General features: G+C 36.1%; 1 protein-coding gene across 5 annotated transcripts in view; it reads right to left on the reverse strand.

The window, feature by feature from the left end:
• Window positions 1-25,224, reverse strand: part of TTN (titin) — a 239,364-nt gene that overhangs the window by 199,070 nt on the left and 15,070 nt on the right. For 3 of the 5 annotated variants that reach the window (XM_072932290.1, XM_072932288.1, XM_072932291.1), the window contains exons 12-43: window positions 24,082-24,357; window positions 23,849-23,968; window positions 22,499-22,774; window positions 22,176-22,241; window positions 21,448-21,706; window positions 20,875-20,935; window positions 20,548-20,760; window positions 19,695-19,837; window positions 18,826-19,031; window positions 18,477-18,707; window positions 17,688-17,932; window positions 16,740-16,963; window positions 16,470-16,634; window positions 16,176-16,344; window positions 13,985-15,675; window positions 13,609-13,890; window positions 13,071-13,337; window positions 12,653-12,925; window positions 12,283-12,546; window positions 11,922-12,182; window positions 11,144-11,404; window positions 10,426-10,689; window positions 10,074-10,334; window positions 9,662-9,922; window positions 8,971-9,231; window positions 8,744-8,885; window positions 8,489-8,654; window positions 8,057-8,288; window positions 7,208-7,492; window positions 6,983-7,108; window positions 4,750-4,938; window positions 481-537 (exon numbers count right to left, since the gene is read on the reverse strand). In XM_072932290.1, coding sequence (XP_072788391.1) covers window positions 481-537; window positions 4,750-4,938; window positions 6,983-7,108; window positions 7,208-7,492; window positions 8,057-8,288; window positions 8,489-8,654; window positions 8,744-8,885; window positions 8,971-9,231; window positions 9,662-9,922; window positions 10,074-10,334; window positions 10,426-10,689; window positions 11,144-11,404; window positions 11,922-12,182; window positions 12,283-12,546; window positions 12,653-12,925; window positions 13,071-13,337; window positions 13,609-13,890; window positions 13,985-15,675; window positions 16,176-16,344; window positions 16,470-16,634; window positions 16,740-16,963; window positions 17,688-17,932; window positions 18,477-18,707; window positions 18,826-19,031; window positions 19,695-19,837; window positions 20,548-20,760; window positions 20,875-20,935; window positions 21,448-21,706; window positions 22,176-22,241; window positions 22,499-22,774; window positions 23,849-23,968; window positions 24,082-24,357 — 8,197 coding nt within the window. Of the gene's footprint in view, window positions 1-480; window positions 538-965; window positions 1,485-2,527; window positions 3,107-4,749; window positions 4,939-6,982; window positions 7,109-7,207; window positions 7,493-8,056; window positions 8,289-8,488; window positions 8,655-8,743; window positions 8,886-8,970; window positions 9,232-9,661; window positions 9,923-10,073; window positions 10,335-10,425; window positions 10,690-11,143; window positions 11,405-11,921; window positions 12,183-12,282; window positions 12,547-12,652; window positions 12,926-13,070; window positions 13,338-13,608; window positions 13,891-13,984; window positions 15,676-16,175; window positions 16,345-16,469; window positions 16,635-16,739; window positions 16,964-17,687; window positions 17,933-18,476; window positions 18,708-18,825; window positions 19,032-19,694; window positions 19,838-20,547; window positions 20,761-20,874; window positions 20,936-21,447; window positions 21,707-22,175; window positions 22,242-22,498; window positions 22,775-23,848; window positions 23,969-24,081; window positions 24,358-25,224 lie in introns of all 5 variants that reach the window. The other 2 variants (XM_072932287.1, XM_072932289.1) reach the window with 1 other exon arrangement.

Below are 25,224 nucleotides of genomic sequence, written 5' to 3' on the forward strand. Positions count from 1 at the left end.
ATGTATGTAAAAAAAAAGTGCGAGGAATCAATGGGAATGTGTAGCTTTCACATAACCTAAACAACAAATGCTCTCTAGTATACTTCATCATCCAATAGTGTCCGTTGAACCAATAAATGTTAGGCTGCTAACTTGTTTAAAAGTAATACAATTAAGATTTGTATAACTTCCTTCTGAAGTAAACTATTCCATGCATTCAAAAGGAAATTTAACATATAAGAGCTCTGTGAACAGCTGCAAAGCATGAAGTAAAAGTTAAAAATATGGCTGCACAATTATAGATTTGAAGTTTTAAACATATTTTAAAACTTAAATAACCTTAAAATGCAGGTAACCCTTTGCATATCAAAACAAACATGCAACATGTTCCAATATGCTTTATGGTGTGTCTTTCCCCATCAGACACTTCATGGAAGCTGATAAAATCTTTTCATAACATTACTAATTACTGGTAATAATTACTCTCATTGATTATTGTACCTTTCACTTCCATTTCAACCTCTTCCTCTAGCTTCTCATGAACAATTTTTTCAGGAGCTAGAATAAAAAAGACAAGTATTTTTGAGCTATAGTTGTTAAATGTGCCAATCAACACTTTATATAGTAAAAACATCCAATGTGTTTTGCAAATAGACACAAGCTGACATGTACATACACACATAAATGCATGCCAAACAATTCAAACACCTGATAAATTTTGAGAATAAAGTAATCAAATATTTTCCAACTTGTTTGCAATGTACATTTTTCTGTAAGATTTGCTTTCTTTTTGCAGGGTGGGGGAAAGTTTCTAAAACAACATGCCTTTATCATGCCGTAAATCCCTGAAGAAAACATTCAACAATCCACAGACTAATGAGATGCTTCTTGTTCTTTATCATCTCCTAAGGAATGAATATAGTGGAATGCAATTATGATGCTATGCATGAGGAATTGATACTTGGAAGGAACATGCAGTTGCCAACCTGTCACTTTCAGATGGGTGCTGCACTCGGCTTGTCCTGCAGGGTTAACTATTCTGCACTTGTATATACCCTCGTGGTCCTGACCAACTTTCAACAATCTTAAACTGCATAGTGGCCCATTATGTTTTATGGAACACAGTGCGGACTCCTCAACTATTAGCTGATTGCACAGCCAGACTACGCAAGGTGTAGGCACACCTTTCATTATGCAAAAGAGAAACACATCATCTCCTTCTTTTACAGTGGTTTCTGAAGGCAGAGTTTCGAGAAAATCTGGTGCTTTGGCATCAGTTTCTGTGATGTCTTCATATGGCACAACATCAGGATAGTATACTCTGTTTCTTTGCTTCTCGGTTTCGTGTGGTCTTTGGGATGTAGATATAAACAAGCTCGAGGTTTTCTTTGATGAGTCTTGCTTCACTTCAGATGCTTTAAACTGGCAATCTTTGGCTGCTTTAAAGGTTTTAGAATCTGTTTCAAGAGTAATTTTTGTTACTGCTTTGGCTTGTGCTTCTTTTGCTAGGTAAGAATAAAGTTAGGAAAAGGATTAGGTCAGATGTTTTGCAGGAATAAAAATCCTTATACTTATGGGGGGAAAACCCAGTAATTAGTATTGATAGAATATGCCATATATTAGTGCTAAAACAGTGCTATTAACCATGAGTGATTGCACATTTAAGAGCTCTATTCCTGTTAGGCTAACTCTAGGTACCAGTTAAGCCTGTGGGTCTTTCATGGGGCAAAGTCTTGAACCACAGTGACTAAAAAAAAGCACATCTTTGCTTCTAATTTAGATCCTTAATTTGGAAAGTAGCAGAAGATTATGTAAAGTGCTTTTGGCAGCTCTGTAGTGAAGAAAGAAGTTTCAGTAATTAAGAGCCAGATCAACAGGGTCTATGCCTTTTTTCATTATTCATTTTAGTTTTCTGTTCTTGATTCCTTTGAGCTCATCAGAAATACTATCACCTGTGGTGGCAATACATTTTTGGGTCTTCACTAGGGATAATACTACTAACATTTTAATACATGGATGTCAGGAAGAGGTAGAAGGAGTTTAAGCAAAAAGTAAATAATTACATATTAGGAAGAGTGAAAGATAGAAGACAGTTCATTATTGCAGTAATACAATACTTGCACCCATTAATCCTTTCAAGTACATTAAGTTAAACTGCTAACTTTGGAATTGGAATCTTGAATTTGTTGGAAACATGCTGGAGTTAGAAATGACCAGGTATCTAATTAAAAATTACATCTCTCATTCTTTTCTTCCTTAAACTCCTGCTTCAGAAATTAACAAAATATCATGCATGTCATGAAGGCTATGAGGAATAAAAAGCCTGAGACACCTGCGACTCTATGGGAAGAGACACAAAGTTATAGTACCAACTTCCCAGTACTGCACATGTCACTTACAAATAGAGCTGTAAATGTGGAGGAAAAACTCCAGAGCATTATTACTAGAGATTTCTCAATTAAATGCTGATAATAAAGTAATATGAGTGAGCTCTAGGCAGTTATAACGAAGCTGCAAAATTAAGCAATGTTAAAAGTCAGATAACCACCTTTGACTGTTAGTATTGCAGAAGTTGTTGTCCCTCCATAGTCATTATACACAGTACAACTGTACAGTCCTTGATCTGACAGCTGGGCATTTAGGATTGTAAGCAGAAGAACATTTCCGTTTTGTGATATCTTCAATTTTTCAGACAGCTCTATCTTTTTACCTTCATGAGCCCAAAGAAACTCATAGAATTCATTTTCTAAGGCACATATGAACTGAGCAATGTCACCACATTTCACAGTTAGGTCTCTGAGTTGCAAGAGAATCTTTGGAGGGACATCTTTCTTTTCTTGAGAGGTCGTCATAGAGATTTTGGTGCTCTGAGATGTTTGAGAGTGGACTGATGTGTGCATGGCTTTAATTTCTTCTGTTGATGTAGCCTCCATGGTCAAACTTTCTGATACACTTTCAAAAACCTGTACACGCAATTCCCGTGATGGTTGTTGCACTGATTTAAATTCTTTTTGATAAGTTTCAATGTTCTTCTTTGTGAGAGGAGAAACATGAAGTTCTGATATAGACTGTGACCGGATAGACTCTTTTACATCTTTCCCAGAACTTTGCCTATCTAGGGCTTGCACTGTGTAATCAAGTAACAAAAACAACAACATTAGTATCTAAAGAATTTTACTGTGCCATGCTCTGAACAAAATCAAACCGCATGGAGGATGAAAATGAATGATCTTCATTTGAAAACACAGCATGCCAGATGTACTACTCTGTTGACACAGAAGTTATCCATTCACATGTATGAATGACAAGTGATGCCTAGGCTAGTCATGCAGTTGATGCTTGTCTCTTCTTTCACTAAAGTAGTCCACTTTAGTATCTTTAAAAGGAGGTATTTTCTTTTTTATCTTTTTTTTCCCCCCTACAGAATAGTGCAAAATACCTCAGTTACTGCTATAAAGATCATTAAATCACTTGTTTAAAACCCTGGATGCCTTCATTAAAGCATTTTTATTCTTTGACCTATATTGAGATGCAAACTTGAAAATTTCCAAATGTTACAGCTTAAAGACAAGAAATGAGAGTGGCTGGGTTACTGAGGGTACTATTAAAGTTAGGTGGGAAAGAAAAGGTGTGAAACAAGGAAAAAATTAGTAAGAGCATAAAAGTGTGGTATGCAACAAACTGAATCCCTTTGAAGTAAAAATGGGGCTTTACCTTCTGCAGTCACTGTAAGTGTAGCTGTACAAGTTGTTTCTCCAGCACTATTTCTTGCCTTGCAAGAGTATTGGCCAGCATGCTCTAAGAAAGCATCTACTATTATGAGTATAGCTGTGCCTGTAGACTCATCAAAGTGGAAAACTAAGTCTTTTTTTGGCAACATGAGTTGTTGATTATGAAACCACTGGATTTTTGGTTTGGGCCTGCCAGAGACTCTAGCTTGAAATCTGACTGATTCCCCGCTGCATACCCTGCAGCTTGAAATAGGCTGGGTAAAGGTGGGCCTTTGGCCAACAGATTCCTCCTTAAGTGAAACAGATGAAGAAACATGCCAAGGGGACTCTGATGTAACTTCTTCAACATTTTTAAATCCTGAAAAGAAGCATGCCAACTTTTAATTTCTTACCCTACACTACAATGAATTTTCTCTCTCATTCAAGTTTTTTTCCTAAATCACAACGTAACAGCATGAATTATTTTCATTCATCATTTATAAAATCTATTGCAAAAAGAAAACAAAATATTTATGGCTAAATAATATCCAGAACTATATAGAACAGCAAATTTTCCAAACATTATTTCTGCTGTAAAATTTTGATCAATGTTTCATTAATTCATATGAATGCAAACTATTTCTTTTCAGTTACCCAAGTACCCATTACATACCTCTATTTGAGATGCTTTTCAAAATTTTCAAAGTAATTTATTTTATACAAAAGCTACTAGATTGTCTTCACAAGGCAAATCAAAGAATATGTAAGCAAAAAAATTCCATTAGAAAGAATGTTTTTACGATCTTTGGTGCATGACTGATCCTAAGACTGGAATAAATTAAAAGGGGGCATGGAACATGAAAAAATCTTGAAATACCTTTTTCTGTTCATGACATATATTTTGGAGACAAAAATGTATGCTGTGGACATTGTAAATGGCAGCAGTTAATTGAGTTAAAAGACATGACAGACAACAACTTGCACATTGATATCAGTGTATATTAAGATGATTATTGGAACATGACCTGAACAAGACAACTTCTTTAATGGCACAGTGTACCTTCTAACTTCAAGGTAGCAGTGCTGGTCACTTGGCCTACAGAATTGCTTGCCACAAAGGTATAGATCCCTTCATCCTCTGGATAAGCTTCAGCAATCTCCAGCTGGTAAGTGTCTTCAAACTGAGTCATTCTAAAAAACCGTGACGGTTTGATCTCCTTCTCTTTGCTGTACCAAGACACTTTCAGATCTGCTCAGGCAAAAGATAGAAAACAAAAAGGTCTAAGTTATGATATAATAATAGCAAGTAAACACTATTTTTATATTTATACCTTTGAAAAATCTTATAAACTCAAACTTCTAAATTTAAATGTGACTTGTATTATTATGGCAAAGTATGATGAATGGAAAGTGGCCTACTTGTTGCTTTAGATTTTGATTTGTGCACTGGAAATATTTGTATGGGAAAACTGATTCTGGTGCTGATATATTATTGAGTAAAAATCATTCTTCCTTAACTCTGTTAGTGTAAAAATTTAAAACTATTTTGGTATGGTATGATAAAGTCAGATAAAGTATCTTTTTAAAAATGTGATTTTGCTACAGTTACATGATTAAACAGGCTATAAAATATCTAGCTTGAGGTAATCAGGTTAAGAAATTAAAACAGAACATTCTTAAGCCAAGCACAGCACCTTTCCTCTTTTTGTTGCAAATAATACTTGTAATATTTCCCAAGAAATAATTATATGTTCCTATATAAAATATATTACTTGTATAGATTCTTGTAGACATAGAAGTGAATTGAAGCAGACTTCAGCTTTTTCTCTCTGTCATTGTACTACATCATGAATCATATGTTGTTACTCAAATAGTGTGCTATTACTGTTATCAGAAGAGTGTTTTCAATAGCCAGTTGCACAGTGCCTACCATTAAACAACTGTACTTGCAATCATGTGTTACCTAACCAAATATAAAAGGTTTTAATAAGTAAGAGGTGTGCAAATGCATTTGGATAGAGTATTCAATAAATGAGATTTTCAATAGGAAAAATTTCTTCATTGCAAGGGTTGTCAAGCATTGGAACAGGCTGCTCAATGAAGTGGTAGAGTCACAGTCCTGAAAGCAGTTAAAAGCCATGGAGGTTTGGCAGTTAGGAATATGATTAATTTCTGGACTTGGCAGTCCTGGGTTAAGAGTTGGACTTAATGTTCTTTGAGGTCTTTTTCCACCTAAGTGATTCTACAATGGGTGATCTAGATGAAAGGATCCTTATATTCTGTGCTGTAAATGCAGGTTCCATATTCACATAAATATAGTTCTCTTAAAAAAAAAATTACACTAGCATGTATTGCACAAAGGGTGAACCAGTATTTCCGACATAATTTTCTGAAGTAGAATCAGATTTGTACTAAAGCTTTTTAAAAAAATAAAAAAAACTGGAGCTTTATTTCAAGAAATGGTAATACAAATTTTATATATTTGCATATATATGTGTATAACCAATTTATATTAATTTTTATAGAGCTTTCACATAGGATTATTTTTTAATTTGGAGTTTTGTTTGTCTTGAAATAATTTTAAATTCTTTGGGTTGTGAACTGGATCTTACTCTGCAGTTTACTATGTGAATATTTTACTAGTAGTTGTACTCAAGGCCATTTGCTAAGTGGAGAAAAGTAGCTTTATTTGATAGAGTGCTAAGGAAAAAGATATTTTAATTGCAGAGTAACAATCTATGTATCTAAATCAAAAAACTTACTTAAGCAAAATCTACACTTAAAAATAAAATTAGCAAACACTTTTTATGCTAGGATAAAGAAAGTAACTGCAGTTTAGTGTTTGCAGAATGATACTTAGAAATATTTGGAGAAAGGTTGAATCACAGTTTCAGTTACTGTAGTTAAGGGCATGACAGTGTGTGTCTTCAGAAATTCATGTTCATTTGATGCAGTACTGTTTTTCTTCCATGAAACTCTGCATCTTACTGATAGAGTTTTCCAATATCAGTTAGCATTTAAGATGCTGAGAAATTTCCAAATATAAGCTATGGGAAATTATGACAAACTGATCTTTTTAGAAACACTTAATATGTTTATGATAGTTTAAAACTTCCATGCTTTGATGTGCTTAACTGAACCTTGTTGGTAACACTTGACTATGTGTGTGTATCAAATATCTGTACTTCTAGGGGAAGACTGACCAGAGAACATATAGTGCTGAATTTTTTTTCTGAGTTCAAGATGAAAAATGTTGAGAGAGGGAAAGATGTATAGGATGTCATTAAACCCACCTGTTCCAGTAACTCTGCACTGAAAACAAGCAGAGTGTCCCTCAGATGTAACGGTATCACGTAGTGGTATTATGACAGCAGGTGGATACACCGGCATTTCTAGCTCCGGAGAGACAACTTCTGGGACTACAGAAAAAGAAAAAAAAAAAGTGATTTTTAAAGATCAAGAATGAAAATTTCATTCATTCATTTCTACATTTCATGTTAAGAGCATGGGAGACTCACTTTCGACTGAAAGTGAAGCTGAAGTTGTAGCTACTCCATAGTCATTTTTTGCTTCACAGGTGTACACTGCTTCATCTTCAGGGAAAGTTTCGATCAGCAATAGAGTATATTCTTGTGCATCATGAAGAAATTTGCACTTGAAACCTGGAGAAAGCTGTTGATCATCTTTGTACCAGGAAATTTTGGGCTGGGGTTTGCCTGATACAATAGCACAAAAGCGGGCAGGTTTGCCAGACTCCACAGTAGTTGGCTCTAGCTCCCGAATAATCTGGGGTGGCTCTGGAGCTGAAAATTGAAGGGAAGTGAAGTGGCAAAGAGATATAGGAGAAGGAAGGAAAGAGAGAGATATCTCATTATTAATATTATTAGTGATTGAAAATTATTTGCAAATAATTAAACAAAACAATCCCTTATTATTCCTAATCTTTTGTGTCCATAAAAGTCTGCCCTTGCCCTTGGTACAGGGGGAGTGATTTAGCAGCAAGTGCCTTAATGTAATTAGCTGTGTTGGTGTAAGTGTTTCTGGCAAAATGTGTACAAGAATTATTAGGTTGATCACTCTGGAAAGGCATATCTGTCCATATGAACAAAGTAGTTCTATTTAGACTCAAGAATTTTCTGGTCTAAGTAAATACCATGGGAAAAAAACTGCTATGGTGTTTTTATCCACTAGCCAGCTACTTCAATAGGGCAAGAAACATTTATGTACATGAAGAAATCAGTAGTGTTCCAAATTATCTCTCTTTTTTTTTTTTCTTTGAAGAGTTAGAATTCCAGAGAAGACATATAAAAACCAGAAAACCACTGAGTAATAAATACAGTCAAAACATTGGTTGTGGGGCCACATACCATTCACATAAAGAATAACAGAACTCCTATTCCGTCCCGCAACAAAAGTATATTCCCCAGCGTCAGAGTAAGTGGTTTCAAAGATGCTCATTCGATGAACTCTCCTTTCCACCACATACTTGTATCTTTCCTCGTATTGGAAGTTGATCTCAATACCATCCTTGTACCACTGTGGTTCAATGTCATCTTCATTGACTTCAAATTCAATTTCAGCTCTTTGTCTCTCAATGACCTTTGAAAAAGAATAAATAATAGAAGTAATATTGTTTTTTCCTCTGGTCTCACTTTCCAGTTTCTTAGGTGAAGGTTCTGACCTTATGATTACAGATTTTTTTGCTATGACTCTCTCTGGTTAGATATTGTTGCCCTTCCCTTGCATTATTCTTTGAGTGACAAAGCTGTGAAATATTTATTAATCTGTATAGGTCTTACCTGAATATCTTTCTGGGCACTTTTGATACGAATGTCACGACCTTCCACTATCAAATTGGCACTGGATGTGTTTCCACCTGCTACTACAGTGTACTGACCAGCATCAGACATCTTCGTGGAAGCAATGATGAGACGATGGACATATTTCTCTCTCTGAATTTTCATCCTGAGGACATAAGAAAAGAAAGTAAGCTAGAGATTTCATGTGGGAAAACACACACCAAAAGTTATTACGGTGTAGAAGCAATAATTTACCTATCACCAATCTGGAGTTCTTGCCCATCCTTCATCCACTGGACCTGAATGTCAGGTTCTGATACTTCACATTCAAAAATAGCCCTCTTCTTCTCCACCACTTTGATGTCTTTAATATGCTTCCTAAACTCAATGTGACGAGCTAGAGAAGAAAAAAGTAGAATGAGTGCTGTGATGTTATTTAAGCCCGAGAAATTGCTAAACATACAAATCAAGAGAGCAAGTACCTTCCACATATAAAGTAGCTGATGAAGCTGCTTTTCCAGCAACAAAAGTATATTCTGCTGCATCACCAAAATGTACATTCCTTATGGAGAGGGAGTGTGTAAGCTTCTTTGTTCGTATCTGGCATTTATCAGTTGATTTTATTTCTACTCCATTCTTTAACCATTTATATGAGATGCCTTCATAATTAACAGTGACTTCAAATGTTATTGTATCTTTCTCTTCGGCATTGATGTCTTTTAGCATGGAGGTAATTAGGATGGCTAAAAGGAAAGAAATAGACAAAGTTTGCTTTTTTCCATTCTGTTTTACTTTATTTTAAATGCATGTTAACAAGATTAGAGATGTTTCAACTTCTTTAAGATGATTTTGGAAATACTAAAAGGTACATTTTGTGTTTAGAATCACTATTACAATTAAATGTCCCACAATTACTGAATTACATAGAATCCAAATTCGGTCTCTTATGGTGACCTGGCATTTAGGCATGTTTGCCTAAAGAGAAGAACACAGGATCTGACTTTCAAGTTCACCACTTCTATATCCCTTTAAAGAATGTTATTGAGGCTCTTTAGTGTTAAAAAACACCTCTACAGTCTGCTGGTTATGTCAGAATTTCATTAAGTCCATTTGTTAACACAAACTTATTGCTAGTAACCGTAAAATGTTCTGGTTAATTTAATTTTTACATACGTTTTACAGTCAGGGTAGCACTGACTCTATCATTTCCACAGACAAAAGTATATTCCGCAGAGTCTTCACTGCTTGTGTTCATTATATTGAGCTGATGGAGTTTCCCTTGGACAACTATTTTGAACTTTTCACTCATTTCAATCTCCACACCATTTTTCAACCAGACAGCTGGCACATTGAAATGAGAAACCTCACATTCAAAAGAGGCAGTTTTGGTCTCAGGGATCTCAATATTCTTCATGGTCTTTGTGATATGTATGCCTAAAAGGAGGGGGATAAAAGATAAAATTTTTAAAAAGTTTTTATGTTTGGAAGACTGCAAAAAAACAAGGGTAGCAGGCTATGAAGAGTCAGGGCAAGTTGCTCAATGTTGATGTAACAATTCATACAGCTGTTTTATTACAATACTTACTTTCCACAAACAGTTTCGCTTTGCACTCAATTTGCCCAACAAGAGCTGTGTATTCCCCAGCGTCATCAGGAGATATGTTATGCAGCATAAGCTTGTGAACTTTCCTTTGAGAGATCATCTTGTATTTATCACTTTGTTTAAGCTCAATATTTTTATGGAACCACCGGACTGGTACAGTATCATGGGAAACACTCAGTTCAAATGAGACAACAGCATTTTCCAAAGCAGTCACATCCTTTGGCTTTTTGATGATCTTGACAGCTTGAAGAAAAAAGTTAGCAATATTCAGCACTGTGTATTATATGAATTTAAAACACACATTACAGCAAATATTCAAACCAAAATGGCTTACTTTCCACATGAAGTCTGGCATTTGCTCCTATTTTTCCAAGTTTAAAGCTGTAAACAGACTCATCAGTGACAACACAGTGTTTAATTCTCAGTGTGTGAACAGTTCCTTTCACTGTAATTTCGTATTTGTCACTTGATTCAAGTTCAACACCATTTTTAATCCACAGAGCTCCTTTCACATCAGGGTGAGTCAGTTCTACACTGAAAACTGCCTCCTGTGATTCTGTCACAGTCAAGTTCTTCAGTGTTTTCTTTATCTTAACAGCTAGGGGGAAAAAAGCAAGAAAATAGAAAAAAAAAACTTGACAAAATAGATCAAAATGAAAGCCTATAGTAAATATAATAATTCTAATAAAACTGAATAATGGTGCTTCATTTTATGCATATAGTATTCTATACAGTTTTCAGCAAAGTGGTGTGCTAGGAAAGCAGCATGGAAGCTTTAGTCATAGTATCCATGAGAAGGGTTTCGTTTATGGGGTTTTTGGTTTGGGATTTTCTGGTTGGTTGGTTGGTTGGTTGGTTGGTTGGTTGGTTGGTTGGTTGGGGATTTGCTTGTTTAGTTTTTGCCATTGTTGGATAGGCTCAGGGTTTTGTTTGTTTGGGGTTTTTTATTTGATTTATTTTATTTTGCATGTGTCTTAAGGCCTGGTCCAAAACAGAGTGAGAGATGCTGGAATAAGTCTCAAAGACCTCAGTTAGTTATAAAAAATACTGACCTTCGACCTTCAGTTTGGCAGATGTCTTTGAGCTTGCTATTTCATAGCTGTATTCCCCCATATCCTCCAGTTTCGTCGCAGGGATAACAAGCCTTCTTTTTACACCATCAGATTCAGCACGGTACTGATCTGTCGTAGCTAATGGTCTACCATTTTGTAGCCACTGGCCCTCTGATTCAGGATTTGCCACCTCACATTCAAAAATAGCTGTCTGGGACTCGGCCACAGTCAGGTCACTGAGAGGCTTTGAAATGGCACCGCCTGTTGGGAAGAAAAAGCATGTTCATTTGTTGTGCTGCTGTTCAGCTTTCCCCCATACAGAAACCAAAACTAGATGCTGGAATTCTTTGTCCTAATTTGCAGCATAGAAATGCTCAGTCATTCTAAGCTCTGAGAAAAATCAGGAATAAAATATGACCTGGACATCACAAAAATATGTTTCTTATTTCTATCCTAATTATTCTCTTTTATTTTATCATCAGCACAGGTATACTGAGAACACACAGGACAAAACCTCCTCTTTTTTACATTAATTACATCACAAGCATAATATAGCTTTCATACTGTGCTTCTGATCTAGCAAAATATATTAACATTTAACAGATTTGAGTATTCAAATTATACTAATCACAAAAGATAAGGGGAAAGGCAAGAAGAACATTAAAAAAAAGGATAAATTAAAGACAAACTCCCACTGGAACAGCACTATTGTTACAAGTCCTTTGGGTACTTTCTAAACCGCAATAAAATAAAAACCTTGGACTTTTACCCTACTAACCTGCTACTATAAGCTTCCCAGAAGTTTTCTTCTCTCCAGCATAAAAGACATATTCTCCTTCATCATCTTTCATCATCTTCACCACTGTCAATTTATATATTTTGCCATGTGCTTCAATTTTATATTTAGGACCGGCCTTTATGGGTTGGCCTTTGAAATGCCAAATGACATCAATCCCTGAATGGGAGAGCTCGACCTCAAAGGACACATTCTGTGTTTCGGTGCAGGTGATGTCATGAAGACCTCTAATAATCTCAATTTCTATAAAAAGAATAAATTATAAATTTATTAGTTGTTTCCACTAGTTTTGTTTTCAAAGAAATAATTTCACAAAGAACTGTGCATCTTAAGAAACACCAACCTTCAACTGTGACATTGCAGCTTGTTTCCACTTTGCCAACCATTAGCTTATAGCGTCCTGCATCTGATGCATGTGTTCTGGTGAGCACTAGCCTCTGTTTAGTCCCTTTACAAACAGCTTGTACACGTTCATCAGGCTTTATCTGGTTATCATTTAGGTACCATTTTGAGGAGGACACATCAGGTGCTGAAACTTTGCATTCGAGGATGGCTTTTGTTCCTTCAATTACATGAAGATCTTCTAGAGGCACCACTATTTCCACACCTGCAAGTTACAAAAATATTCATTGTGAGAAAAACTATGTCTTTAAAAAGTAATCCTAAAAGAGCCAAAAATCAAACACACCTTCAAAATTATCATAGTGACTTACTGTACACTGTGATCTGTCCAGTGGTTGACAGCTCAAGATCAGGAACATTAAAAGAGTACGTTCCACTGTCTTCCTTTGTGGCATCTTCTATGAGCAACATATGTGATTGTTTATCCAACACAATGTGAATACGGTCACTTGACTGAATTTCTTGGCCATCTTTCATCCAGACACCTTCTGCATTTTCTAGGGAGACTTTGACTTCAAGTTGCACGATATCTCCCTCACAGACTTTTTGATCAGTAAGTCCTTGAAGAATTGCCATGGGACGAGCTGTGGAATTAAATGAAGTTAATTAATACTTATAAGAGGCAGAATATTGAACATTAAAGTATTATGAGATACAATGAGATACAGCTATAATACATGCCATAAAATAGAAAAGTGACAGTACATAGACAATGTAAGAAATGCTTACGCTTCATCTTCAGTTTGCATTGAGTCCTTTTTCCATCAACAACATAACTATATTCTCCTTGATCGTCTCTATTAATATCTTTAATAGTGAGGATCTGGCGACCACGGCGGGATGCAACCACATGTTTAAGACTAGAAGTGATTTCAACATCACCATGATACCATTTCCCCTCCACATCTTCTGGGAAAACCTCACACTCAAGTTCAGCTGAGAAAGATTCTGGCACTTCAACATCCTCAAGTTCTTTAATAAATTCAACTGCAGCACCTAAAGGCAAATAATTACATTTGTAAATAAGCTTGATTAGATTCTCCTGAAGAAAAAACAAAAGTTAATAAATGAGCCTAAGGGAATATATATAGATATATAGTGTAATCATTTTACATAAATACGTCTCTAAACTGTCAGTCTGGATTCCAGAAGTGTGAAAGCAGCTCCACACCTCTAAGGGTGTTAGAGGTCTTTTTAAATAGTTTTATTTCTTTCTGAAGCTGATTTCACCTTAACAGTATGGCATGGTACTGAGTTGGATGCTTACCTTCAACAGTAAGCTTTGCAGTGGTTTTTACGGATTCGTCTTCAACCAGTGCACAGCTGTAGTCATCAGCGTCAGACATATCAATTGTTAATACTGAAAGAAAGTGAGCCTTTCTGTCTGAGTGCATCCTGTACTTGTCTCCAGAATGAATCTCAATTCCATCCTTAAACCATTTCACTTTGACAAAGGGCTCTGATGTTTCACATTCAAATGTTGCCATGGAGTCTCTTGCTTTAGCAACAACATCTTGTAACTTCTGGGTGAAGCTGACTAATTGCTTGGCTGCAAAATAATATATAACAATCAGCAGGGCACTGACCAAACAGACTTAACACACTATGATGAGCAGTAAGATGAGTAAAAGAATTGAAATTACCTTGTATTAACAGGAAAGCATGGCTAGAAGTTTCACCAGCTATATTGATTGCTTTCACCATGATGCTGGCGGAATCATCAGAAGTCACATCTCTGATAACTAATTCACAAACATTATCTTCAGGCCAGTACCAGTACACACGATCAGTCCTTTCAATCTGAACACCATTTTTGAACCACTGGCATTCAGGATCAGGTTTTCCCACCACTCTCACACGAAAATGTACGTCTGTTCCTTGGGCTACAGTCTGGCTTTGAATTCGTTCAAGTATCTTGGGAGCCTCCATGCTTGGACTAAGCTCCACCTTCTCTGGTTTGAAAGTTGGAATGGTGATTTTGCCTTCAGGAGGAAGTGCTTTCTTCTCTTCCTCTGGGATCTCTTTGGTCCAGTGAAGAAGTTCTTCTTTTGTCTTTTTTAGCATTTCTTCATATGATTCATCTTTTTTGCGAGATTTAAGTTCCACAGCTGTGATGGCTTCATAGTAGCCCTCTTCTGTCCTGCGCTTGAATTTACTGCGCAGCTCTTCAGATTCCTCTGAAAGCTTTTCATGAGTGATTCTTTCAGCCCTTTTCAGCTTCACCACTTCTTTGGTTGTTGCCTCTGTAGGTTTGTCCACCTTTTGTACCTCAAATAGAAGTTTCCCAGGTTCTGTAACTACAGGCTCGTGTTTGGGTTCAGGAGCACGACGAAGAACAGATCTGAAATCTTCCCTCTGCTGGATCTCAAGTTTCACCTTATGTTCAATGAAGCCTTCTGGATTCTCTGCAGTTACTCTCACCTCTCCTGTGTCATATGATTTGCAGTCCACAATATCCAGGTAGTAGATTCCATCATAACGGAGTCTAAACCTTTTGCTTTTACGGATGAGCTGTCCATTGAGGTACCAGTTGACCTTGGGCATAGGATAGCCAGTCACACGGCAGCGGAATCGTGCTGTTTCACCTTCAAGAACTCTTGCAGGTTCAGGAACCAAAACGATTTCTGGTTTTTGTTTTTCCTTTTGGTCCAGTGCAATAGCAGGTAGTGCACCCTCGTGGGCCATTCTTTCTAACTCTTCAATTCGCTGGAGCCCCCTTTTGCCTTCTGGCAACTGGGATTCTTCCACAAGACTTTTCTCATCCTTCACGATCAGAGTAGCAGATGTATGGTCTGTACCATATTTGTTAGTTGCCCTGCAAGTAATCACTCCACTGTCTCTGGAATAAGCTACCCCATAGTCCAGGCTACAGTACCCAAACTCATTGATCATGCGAAGTCTGTTAGCTGCTTCCAAGGGTTTGCCATCATGCAACCACTCCACAACCATGGTTGGGTCGCCAATTGGTGTAAGCCTGCATTCAAAGTGTGCTGGTCCAAATTGTTTGAGCCTCAAAGATGTGAGCTTCTTCTTAAAAAATGGTTTCTGTTGCTTTTCTTTGTCATAGAGATCTCCCTCCTCCCATTGCTCTTGACCATAACGCAGATGGAGAGGTTCTAACTCTGGTGCTGCAATCTCCTTGGCTTTGTAAGTTCCTTTTGGAATTATTAATTTCCTTTCTGGTTCAGGTTCTGTGTGTTCAACTTCAACATTTACTTTGCAACGGGTAGTGTCCCGTCCAGCTTTATTGATAGCAGTAGCAGTATACCATGCTGCATCTTGCCTGGCAGTAGATTCAATTTTAAGGGCAGCTGCCCCTTTGGTTCCCTCAATCCTGAAATATAAAAAAAAAAATATTAACTATTTTTCCCTTCTTTGTCATTAATTTTTGCCCTTCTTCCAAATTAGTTCAAAGCCTCCAAAGGGAAATCTCTGGAGGTAATAGACATTTTGTTTATGTTTATTCATGTTTGGGAGTGCAGTGCCTAAGAATCAAACAGAGAAGAATAATAAATACCAATCTTAAATTCTGTGGTAGTTTTGCCTGCAGAGGTCTTCAAAATCAGAGACAGAGAAAAGTTCAGTAAATCTCTGTGATGGCTTTTAGAAATTATATGAAAACACAGGCTGGAAAAATATTGAATGATTAATACAAAATATTTTATATCTGTAATCCTTGCTGCAATGCAAAAGCCCTTAGTGGATCCCTTCTGTAAAACTGCAGGAAGCATTTTGCATTACTACTTAACTTATATAATGTATTTTAAATAAAATTAAATAAAAGGCTAATAAAATTTAAATTTCAACAGATTTAAATATAATAAAAATCCTTACTTTATTTTGGGGTATTTATGAGGCACAATGATGTCACTGTTCTTGAGCCATACAATGTCAGGATTAGGGTTACCAGTAGCTTTCACTGCCATCTCCAGTCTAGAGCCCTCCTTCACACTGACATTTCTCAACCTTTCCACAAAGTGTGGTCTGACTAGGTCTTCCTTAGCTGAAAGAGCAAATGTAAGTTATCACAAGAAGAAATGACAAAGCCATGGTTTTAAATAAGAAACACTCATCTGAATGCTAAAAGTAACATGATATACAGAATACAATAGAAAATACAGAAGATACCTTCTACAGTCAGTGTCATGGAGACTGAAGCTTTGCCTGCCCTGTTCTGAGCAATGACAGCCCATTCTCCAGAGTCTTCAGGCATTGCAGGAACAATGATCAATGACTGGGTACCATCTTCTTTAATCACTATTTTATGGGTGTAGTCATTAATCACTTGCTGGCCTGCAGATACAGTTGAAAAGAAAACAGTTACAATCAAGACAGTCTCAATGAGACATAAAAATCTTTTTGAAAGACTACTTCTTCATGAAAATAAGGCTGATGTACCATTATGGAACCAGTATGTCTCTGGCATAGGTCTGCCAACAACTTTTAAGTCAAATCTTGCTGTCTGCCCCTGTGAACATTTAAATGATGTTGGTTTCAGCACAAAAACTGGCTTATATAGTCTCTCTAGTTGTCCTTCATCAGTTTCGTCTAATCTCCGGGCAGGAGAACGTGAAGGAGAACTGCGGGCGGGAGACCGGCTTGGAGACCGTGGAGAGATAGACCTGGAAGGAAGAGATAAGACAGATGTGTATGGCAATGTCATATAGCAGTGGACTGACATGATAAACAGATTTCAACCTTTGCCTTTCTCATAATTTATTTTAAAGACTTTGGCCAATTTATCTATGTGAGAAATTGGGGAAAAAAAGTATTTGTAGTCAATTTTCTTTAGGTTTTTGACAGCAGTTTTAGAGGTGAGTAGTGTTAGGATACACTATGACCAAGGAAATTTTTGGGTTTTGGATAGTGCATAGATCAAAATAGGATAGTGCAATCCTGTGTACGTTTGTGCATGGGGGTGTATGTGTATGGAGACTGAACACAGGACATGGCAATGCTTAATTTTTCTGTCATAGAAATACAGTATTTCAAGGACAGGAAAAAAATACTTGTATACCACACCAAAATTCGAAGTGCAGAAGATATTTTTTCAAAAATGTGAGTACTTTAATGAATAAATACGGTTATTGAGCTTGTAAATCTGATACTGTGGCTGGAAATGCATATGAATCATTGGACTCTGGGAACTGCAGTGCTTATTAAAAAGGAAAACCAGACAAAAAGTTAGCACATAAATCTATATGAGTCATGAAAACAGCATTTAGAACTTTTCTAGAGGTGTGTAAACTCCCATAGCTTAAGTTTATTTAACGGCTATGTTAAAATAAGCTTTTGGGCTATCACAGTAGATTGAAGTCTCATAAAATTATATGACTGTGTACCTACCTATATCTTCTCATAACTTCAGGTCCTGGCATATAACCTGGAGTTGCTGTAGGTGCAACTGGCTCAACATAGAGTTTTGCTGAGCAAATGGCATTTCCTTTCATATTACTGGCAAAGACAGTATAAATTCCTTCATCTTCAGGTAAAACAACAGGTAAACGCAGAGTGGCACTGCCATCTTGCAGAAGTTCCATTTGGTAGCGCTCTCCATGTCTGATACGTTTGCCATCCTTGTACCATGCCACCTGCATGGAAAGAAACAGTAGACTGCTATGTGAGCTCTCCTAAAGGCAAAGATCCAGTAATGGCTAGTAAATACAAGACATTACAACTTGCTATTTTTCAGATGGAAAACATCACAGTCCACCTATATGTGTTAAACATTAACATTTTTACTTGAAATAGGTGAGACTAGTGTAAGATGTTTACATAGCAACCTGAAAGACAAGTTTTGGAGCTAGAAGCAGATATAAAGCCCATTTTGATGAAGAGCAAAGTAACTTCAACTGGACTGCTACTGTGTTCCCCACTGGTCTGGGCTACCTCAGAGATACTCAGAATCAAGACCAACTCAATTGGTAAATCCAACCTACCTCTGACTGGCTAACCAACCCAACTCTATTCTATTAAGACACAAAGGAATATTCAGCTTGATATCAAACCAGAAGACTGGATTCCTTTTGAAAGTCACTGTTTCCTATGCAGAATGAGATACTAAGGGATTTTTTTCAAGTAGAGCATCAAAACAAAACAAAACAAAACAAAAAGAGTTTTACAGATTTGGGGTACCTTTGGCAATGGATATCCAGATGTCTTGCAATGGAAAGTAACTCCTGTCCCTTCAAAGGTTCTGTAGTTCTTTAATCTTAAATCGAATCCTGCTTCTACAGCTTCAGATTCAGAAATATCAACCATCATCTCCTCTCCATCTTCTTCGAGAAGTTCATGTAAGGTAGTCTTAATAATTCTGAGTTCAATTTCCTTGATAAGTCTTTCTTCAAAAGAAGAAATATGGAATTCCTATATAAAAAATCAAGACCATTAGTTTAGTTTTCTGTGTCAAGTAATGACTTTGCAAATAAATTATTTATATGGTAAAATGTCAATACCCAAAATTAGTATGGAGGGATAGACATACCTCATCTTCTACAAAAGTTCTGACCATCACTGTATCTTTTGCCATTTTCTTCCTAATTAGAGCTTGTTCTTTCTCGTACTCTTTTTCAAAGTCACCATAGGAAATGGGTGGGGCTACCTCAGCCACTTTAGGTTCCTGTACGTATGCAGTCATTTGAGTTTGGTACATCATTTCTTGTTGCGATTTTATGTAGGCTTCATAATCAGCTAAGAATTGAGAACAGATTAATTTTGATAAATTTTTTGGTTTTCACTGGACTGAATGGAGAAAACAAGTACAAACTTATTTTACTGGTTTTGGTGATTCAAGCAGATTTTCTATCTGTTTAGCTAATAAATATGAACAGCAACAAAATGCAGAGACTAATGTATTAAGATGAGCTTCATAAACTAGTAGAAGTCTTCCTGTACTATTTAGGTGTCCTAGTTTTCAGAGGGGAAGCATCTGCAGAGATTATTGATTATTTTATAATTTCTTCATCATGACTCCGTCTCCTGAAAACTTTTGTACATTTATACAGGACAAATAAAAAAATTAAACTAGCTTATTTTCCTTTAAGATAACAATCTATTAATTTATTAAACTTCTTTTCCCACATCTTTGTCTGAATGTCTTATATTGTCATGAACATGGCATGTCTACAGAGGAAGGTTCCTACAGCTACACATTCTAACAAAGAATAAAGTCCTTCAAGGGCCTTATGTCAGATATTTTGTCTTGCAGAAACAGAGCCACTAGATCTCCCTCTATGTTTTATGAACTGAATAAACCAAGCTGCAAAGAATTTGCAGCACAATTGAAAATATTTTTTGCCATTTGGAAGTTGATTTTAATAAATATTGTTCCCATTTCCTTAATCTAAAATTTACCTTCTTCTAGTAAGGAGACCGTTGCAGAAGCTTCTCCGTGATTATTACGAACAACAATAGTGTATTCTCCGGCATCGTCAGCAAAAGTCATGGAAATTTCAAGTTTGCATTCCCCGGTTTCTTTTTTGTAACTCACTTTGTATCTATAGAAATCATAAAAATAAAAAGTCTATAATTCTGGACAGAATTTTCAGTTAATTTGCTTTTAGTTACAGTTAGACACACTCCTAACTTGTACAAGGCACAAAAAGAGAAACTTTTACAGGTAATTCTCACTGAATGAATGAGCATAGTGAGTACCATATGAAAAATAATAATGCTGAAACTGGAGTACTGGTCTTCTTGTTGTCACTAAATATATAGGATTCAAACATCAGTACTGAAATATCAGAGGTCTAGTTATCAGGTGCAATATAATGGTATATTCTGTGTGCACACAGTTTGTCCTAGTATGGGTCATCATATGATTTCAAGAATGCTACAAATATAATATTTTTTCTTATCTAGAAAGAATGTTGCTTTCTACAACAAGACTTATGTAGAGACAATGCAAACATTGCACACACAGATAAAAACAAATACAAAACTTCTTCCTGATTTGTTTATAAGTGTAACATATGAGTATATCTTATTTTATAGTCTTTTGAATATTTATACTTTTAAACTTAATCACCTTTTAAAATCATACATTAAGACATGAGCCTATAACTTTTACATTAAAAAATAATTTATTTCACAGAAATCAGAATGTTATTTGGCTCAGCATAACGGAGGGAATCAAATTATGACATTACCAATTAAATAGGCATTAAAATTATGTTAAGATGGATTTTGGGCATTGTATTCAAAGTACCTGTAGCCAGTCGTGAGAGGAACTCCGCCTTTTTTCCAGTAGACATGTGGCTTTGGGTTGCCCCCTACTTGGCATTCAAAAATAATGCTCCCACCTTCAATTAATTTGTGTACCATGGGTTTTCTTATGAAGAAAGGAGGTATGGGTTCTCCCGATACTTCCTCTGCTGCAGCAGAGACATCTTCCATTACAATGTCTTTTGTCTCCACATAGCTGAAATAAGATTTCCGTGCAGGTAAGTGAGCTGATGTCTGAAGCTCTCATAAAACAGAATGCAAGAACATAACGACTGCAATAGGAGCAGTCTGTTTAGAAAAGTAACTTTACCGTTTCTCTTCTGTAACAGCCTTCTCAGAAATGGTTTCTCGAGTCTCAGTTTCTTCAGTAACTAAAAGGCAAATTTGATAAAGTGGATTTGAAAATATCTCAATAGGCCGTGAGCAATGAGTTCAGTTGACATAAAAGGAATATGTAGTTATCAGCCTTTTCCTTATATACTTACATCCCTTTTACCTAATAACCGCAGAACACAACTCAAACCATATGTTTTAAATGTCTAAGATACATTACAAGCAATAAGCAGTTAACAAAATTATTAACTTCCTACAGTAACAAGAGGGACTGTCCTTGAGTTGCACCAAGGGAGGTTTAGTTTGAATATTAGAAAACCTTTCACGCTGTCAAGGGTTATCAAGCATTGAAACAGGTTGCCCATGAGTCATGTGGGGCTGACTTTTAAATACCTTCTCTACCCTGGAGGTATTTAAAAGACATGTAGATGTGGCACCTAGGGATATGGTTTAGCGGTGGGCTTGGCAGTTTGGGGCTAATGATTGAAATCAATGCTCTCAAAGGTCTTTTGCAACTTTAACAAGTCTATGATTCTATAAATATACTTACCTTTCACATGTAAGTGGCAGGAAGTGCTGACACTCCCAGCCTGATTGGTGGCAGTGCAGGTAAATCTTCCACTGTCCTCTGCAAAGGCTTCACGAATCACAAGGCGAGCAAGTCCTGCTTTGAAAGTGATCTGGAAATCCATTGAGCTCTCAATTTTGTAGTCTTCCCTGTACCACATCACTGTAGGCTGAGGATGACCAGATATTTGGCACTCCAGAGTGACAGACTCACCTTCAGTCACAGTCTTATTTTTGAGGCCCTGTATGACAAAAAAAAAGTATCACAGTCAGTATACATTTTCAAAACTAAACAGATACTCAAACATCTAAAACTTATTCAAATGGAAAATTTAACGTCTAGTTCAAAACACTTTTCTGTGAAGCAATGTATGCAGGGAAAAAAAAAAACCATTTTCCAAAGGGAAGTATTTGAAACTGGCTTTTAGGGTCTCTGAACATTGCTCTTATTAACAACATGAAAAGGTAGGTTCATATTTATGCAGGTAGATCAACCTACTATGTGACATAAATGTGAAGAATCACTACCATTAAAAACATCAAGAAGACTTTGCATCAGAGATAAATTATATGGCTGAGTAAATCTAATGCAAAGTTAAAATTATTATATAAAGCCAATTTTTAATGGTTAAGTATTAAGCAATAAAAATTAGAAAACAGAATGGGTGAAAATCTAGTGGAACTCCTCTACACTACATACAAATTACTTACTGAGACTAAGGTGGGTGGCGTAGCAGGGATTTCTGCAGGTACAGGAACTCTGGCAGTTTCTGTCACCTAGGTTGTTTAGAGGACAATAATGAACAAAGTATAATTTAAATAAGAAAATAAATCAGGTAATGTGAACTATTTGCATGTCATAAGTAAATATTAGGTCCTAACAAGGATTTGTGTAAAACAAATAAAAAATAAAAGGCAGAAGAATGCTTTTGAAGTGGAAAATTAGGATAACAAGACAGCAAAAAAAGTGAGGCTATTCCATATTTTTACGATGGAAGTCAGTCAAAGAGACGGAAATTTGCTGAAAAACATACCTTTGCTTCACCTTCTTTATGCATCATCAAGTGTTCTGTCCGCACTGCTTCACTTTTAATGCTTGTCTCCTTTTTAGTCTCAACATCATAGTGACTCTTATACGTCTCTGCAGCCTCTCCAAAGGGGAACTGTGGAGGGGCAACTGGCTCTGCTTTTGTCCTGACTTCATGAGGCTTTAGCTGAGGTGGTTTCACAGGCTTGGTGATCTTTTGTGCAGCAGAAGTAGCTGATAACTCTTTCTCCAGAGTGGCCATGGCAGTTCCAGCTATTGAAACCTAGGGAACAGAAGAAGAAGAGTTACAGCTTGGTTGTCTTATTTTCAAAGGAGAGAGTGGATTTCTTGAGCAGATTGCATATGCAGCAGTTGCTTCCTTAATTATTTGGTTTTGACACTGCAAAAGCTATATGTAAAAAAAGAGTAGTAGTTTTAGATTGCAGCAGTAGAATGCCAGAGATATAATATCCCTGTATTATTTTTGATCTGTCTAACATTTAAATATTTTCTTTTTCAAATAGAATGTGATCTTTGAATGGTCAAGAAGCTTGTAAGCACAGCACAAGAAATGTTCTCTCCATTTCTTCACTTGAAGCCGTAGATTTCCATTTAGTCTCTCTAATACTACAATAAAGAATACTATTAATTATATAACTTCCAATTATTAAAAGAACTGAAGAAATTTCAAAATCTTTCTATAGCTTTTTAAAAATACATCAAAATATTTAATAAAAATATTTATAACAGTGTTTAATTATATTTGGGGAAAATAATTTTTAAATTCCAGATGAAGAGAAAAAGTATGCTTGAATGAGAAAATTAATAACTGGAATATTTTAATACTATGTAAAGGAGTCCAACAGAAAAATGGAAGAATATCATTAAAAATTGATGGTATTATATTACACAGTCAGTTTGGATTTTTTCTAATTAAAAAATTAGCTTAACATGTATTCATCAGCAAGGAAGAAAAAGTAGTGTGTGAGTGAACTGATGCACATAATAAGATTAAAGAGAGATACTTCTGCTCTTTAAAAAATATAACTTGCATGACAAATATCTGTAATTTCACTGTATGTCATTAAGTACTCAAGCAGCATCCTGAAACAGTTTATAAGTTTATTTAAATAAGAAATTATAACAAAAAATGGCATTTTAAGAATTCATTTGTCTGTTTACAGCAGTGTTCTTTATTAGTCAAACCAGCCAACAAAAATAACTGCAAGGGGCACGCAACTCTTCCTCTTGGGGAAGCACCACACCGGAGTGTGGGGGGAATATCCAAATTGAATAGATGACCTGCTGGCTATGGAAAATGAGCATGCTGCTCCTCTTGGATGCAACTTCAGCTTACCTCGTACATATGATCTGGTTTAGGAACAGCAACTCTGGAGACTGTGAAGTGAGGACTTGCTGTGCGAGGCCGTGGCGGTTCAACATGAATTGTTTTCTCAAGTTCTGTTGTTCTTTTTATCTACACAAAGTAATGAAAAAAATTTGTTGAAAGCGATGCTGTTCTTTAAACTGGAGCAGATTTCACTGGGACATAGTTTCTGGAAAAGAATGTAATTAAAAAAAGAGTCTAACCTCTTTTGATATATGAACTTCCTGCTTTTCAGGAGTTGAGATATGTTTCTCAGGAGGAACATAGACTGTTTTGACTTCTTTGGTAACAACGTGACGTTCTGCTGGGGCCTCAGATCCACGGTCTGTTACAGTGTGCTCTTTATAACCATATTCCAAAGTTTTCTCCGTTACATAAGCTTCATCTGCTTGTTCTGGTTGCCAGGGTGATCGAACACGTGCCTGATCAACTGCTGCAACGACTGTAGCTACAGCTTCAGCCTTTTTTCCAGCTTGAGTCTGCAAATAGCATCAGCAGTATTTATACACATATTCATCATTATATTGGAAACTTGCATATACGACAAGCATTTATAATGTTGAGTATATTCCAAAAAGAGGTTGTAGGGTTATGCAAAAGTTATGATGAAAAGATCAAAAATATGCACCTGTAAATAGACTTAGGAATCAGTATTCAAATGCAAATAAATTCTCTAAGTACTATCTCTGCACATTCAGAATATATGTGTGCTTCTGTGTTTTATACATATCAGTATTTGTCTGCAAGCGCAATTTTAATACTTTAGAGCCACATTTGTGTCCACTTGTCTAAGAGTATGCAGGTATGTAAATGTGCACACAGTTTTAAAGTATGATCATCAGCTCCATGTAACTCTTGTACATGTAAAAAATGCATCTAGCATCTGATGTGAATGTATTTATTAAGTAACAGACCCATAGAAATTTTTACATCAGGTATATCTGTTAATTCAGTGCTGATCTATTTGATAGGATTTTACAAAAGAAAGGAGAGTTAGATGTCTGATAATTTGGAAGTAATGCTTATGTTTCGAGACTTCAATTTGTTTCTAATAATTCGTAAATACTGCCAACTTTGTTGCTAGGGTTCAAACTTCTGCCCAGTCAGCCAGCAGCAGATAATAATGACTACTGCTACTGGTTGTCATTACTGTCATAACTGAGCTGGATGCAGCAACAGAGCATATGATATCTATGCCTTGTAAATGGAAAAAAAAAAAAAAATGTAACAGATAATTTCATAGTTATTTTAAAACTATTAGCAGCTTAAACTGAAATTACTTAGGTGAGGCCAAAATGTGATCCTTTACAGAGATTTTGTTTCTTTATTAAAGTAATGTTTAGGTA

The sequence above is a fragment of the Taeniopygia guttata genome, chromosome 7 (genome assembly GCF_048771995.1).
Source record: "Taeniopygia guttata chromosome 7, bTaeGut7.mat, whole genome shotgun sequence".
Taxonomy (NCBI): Eukaryota; Metazoa; Chordata; class Aves; order Passeriformes; family Estrildidae; genus Taeniopygia; species Taeniopygia guttata.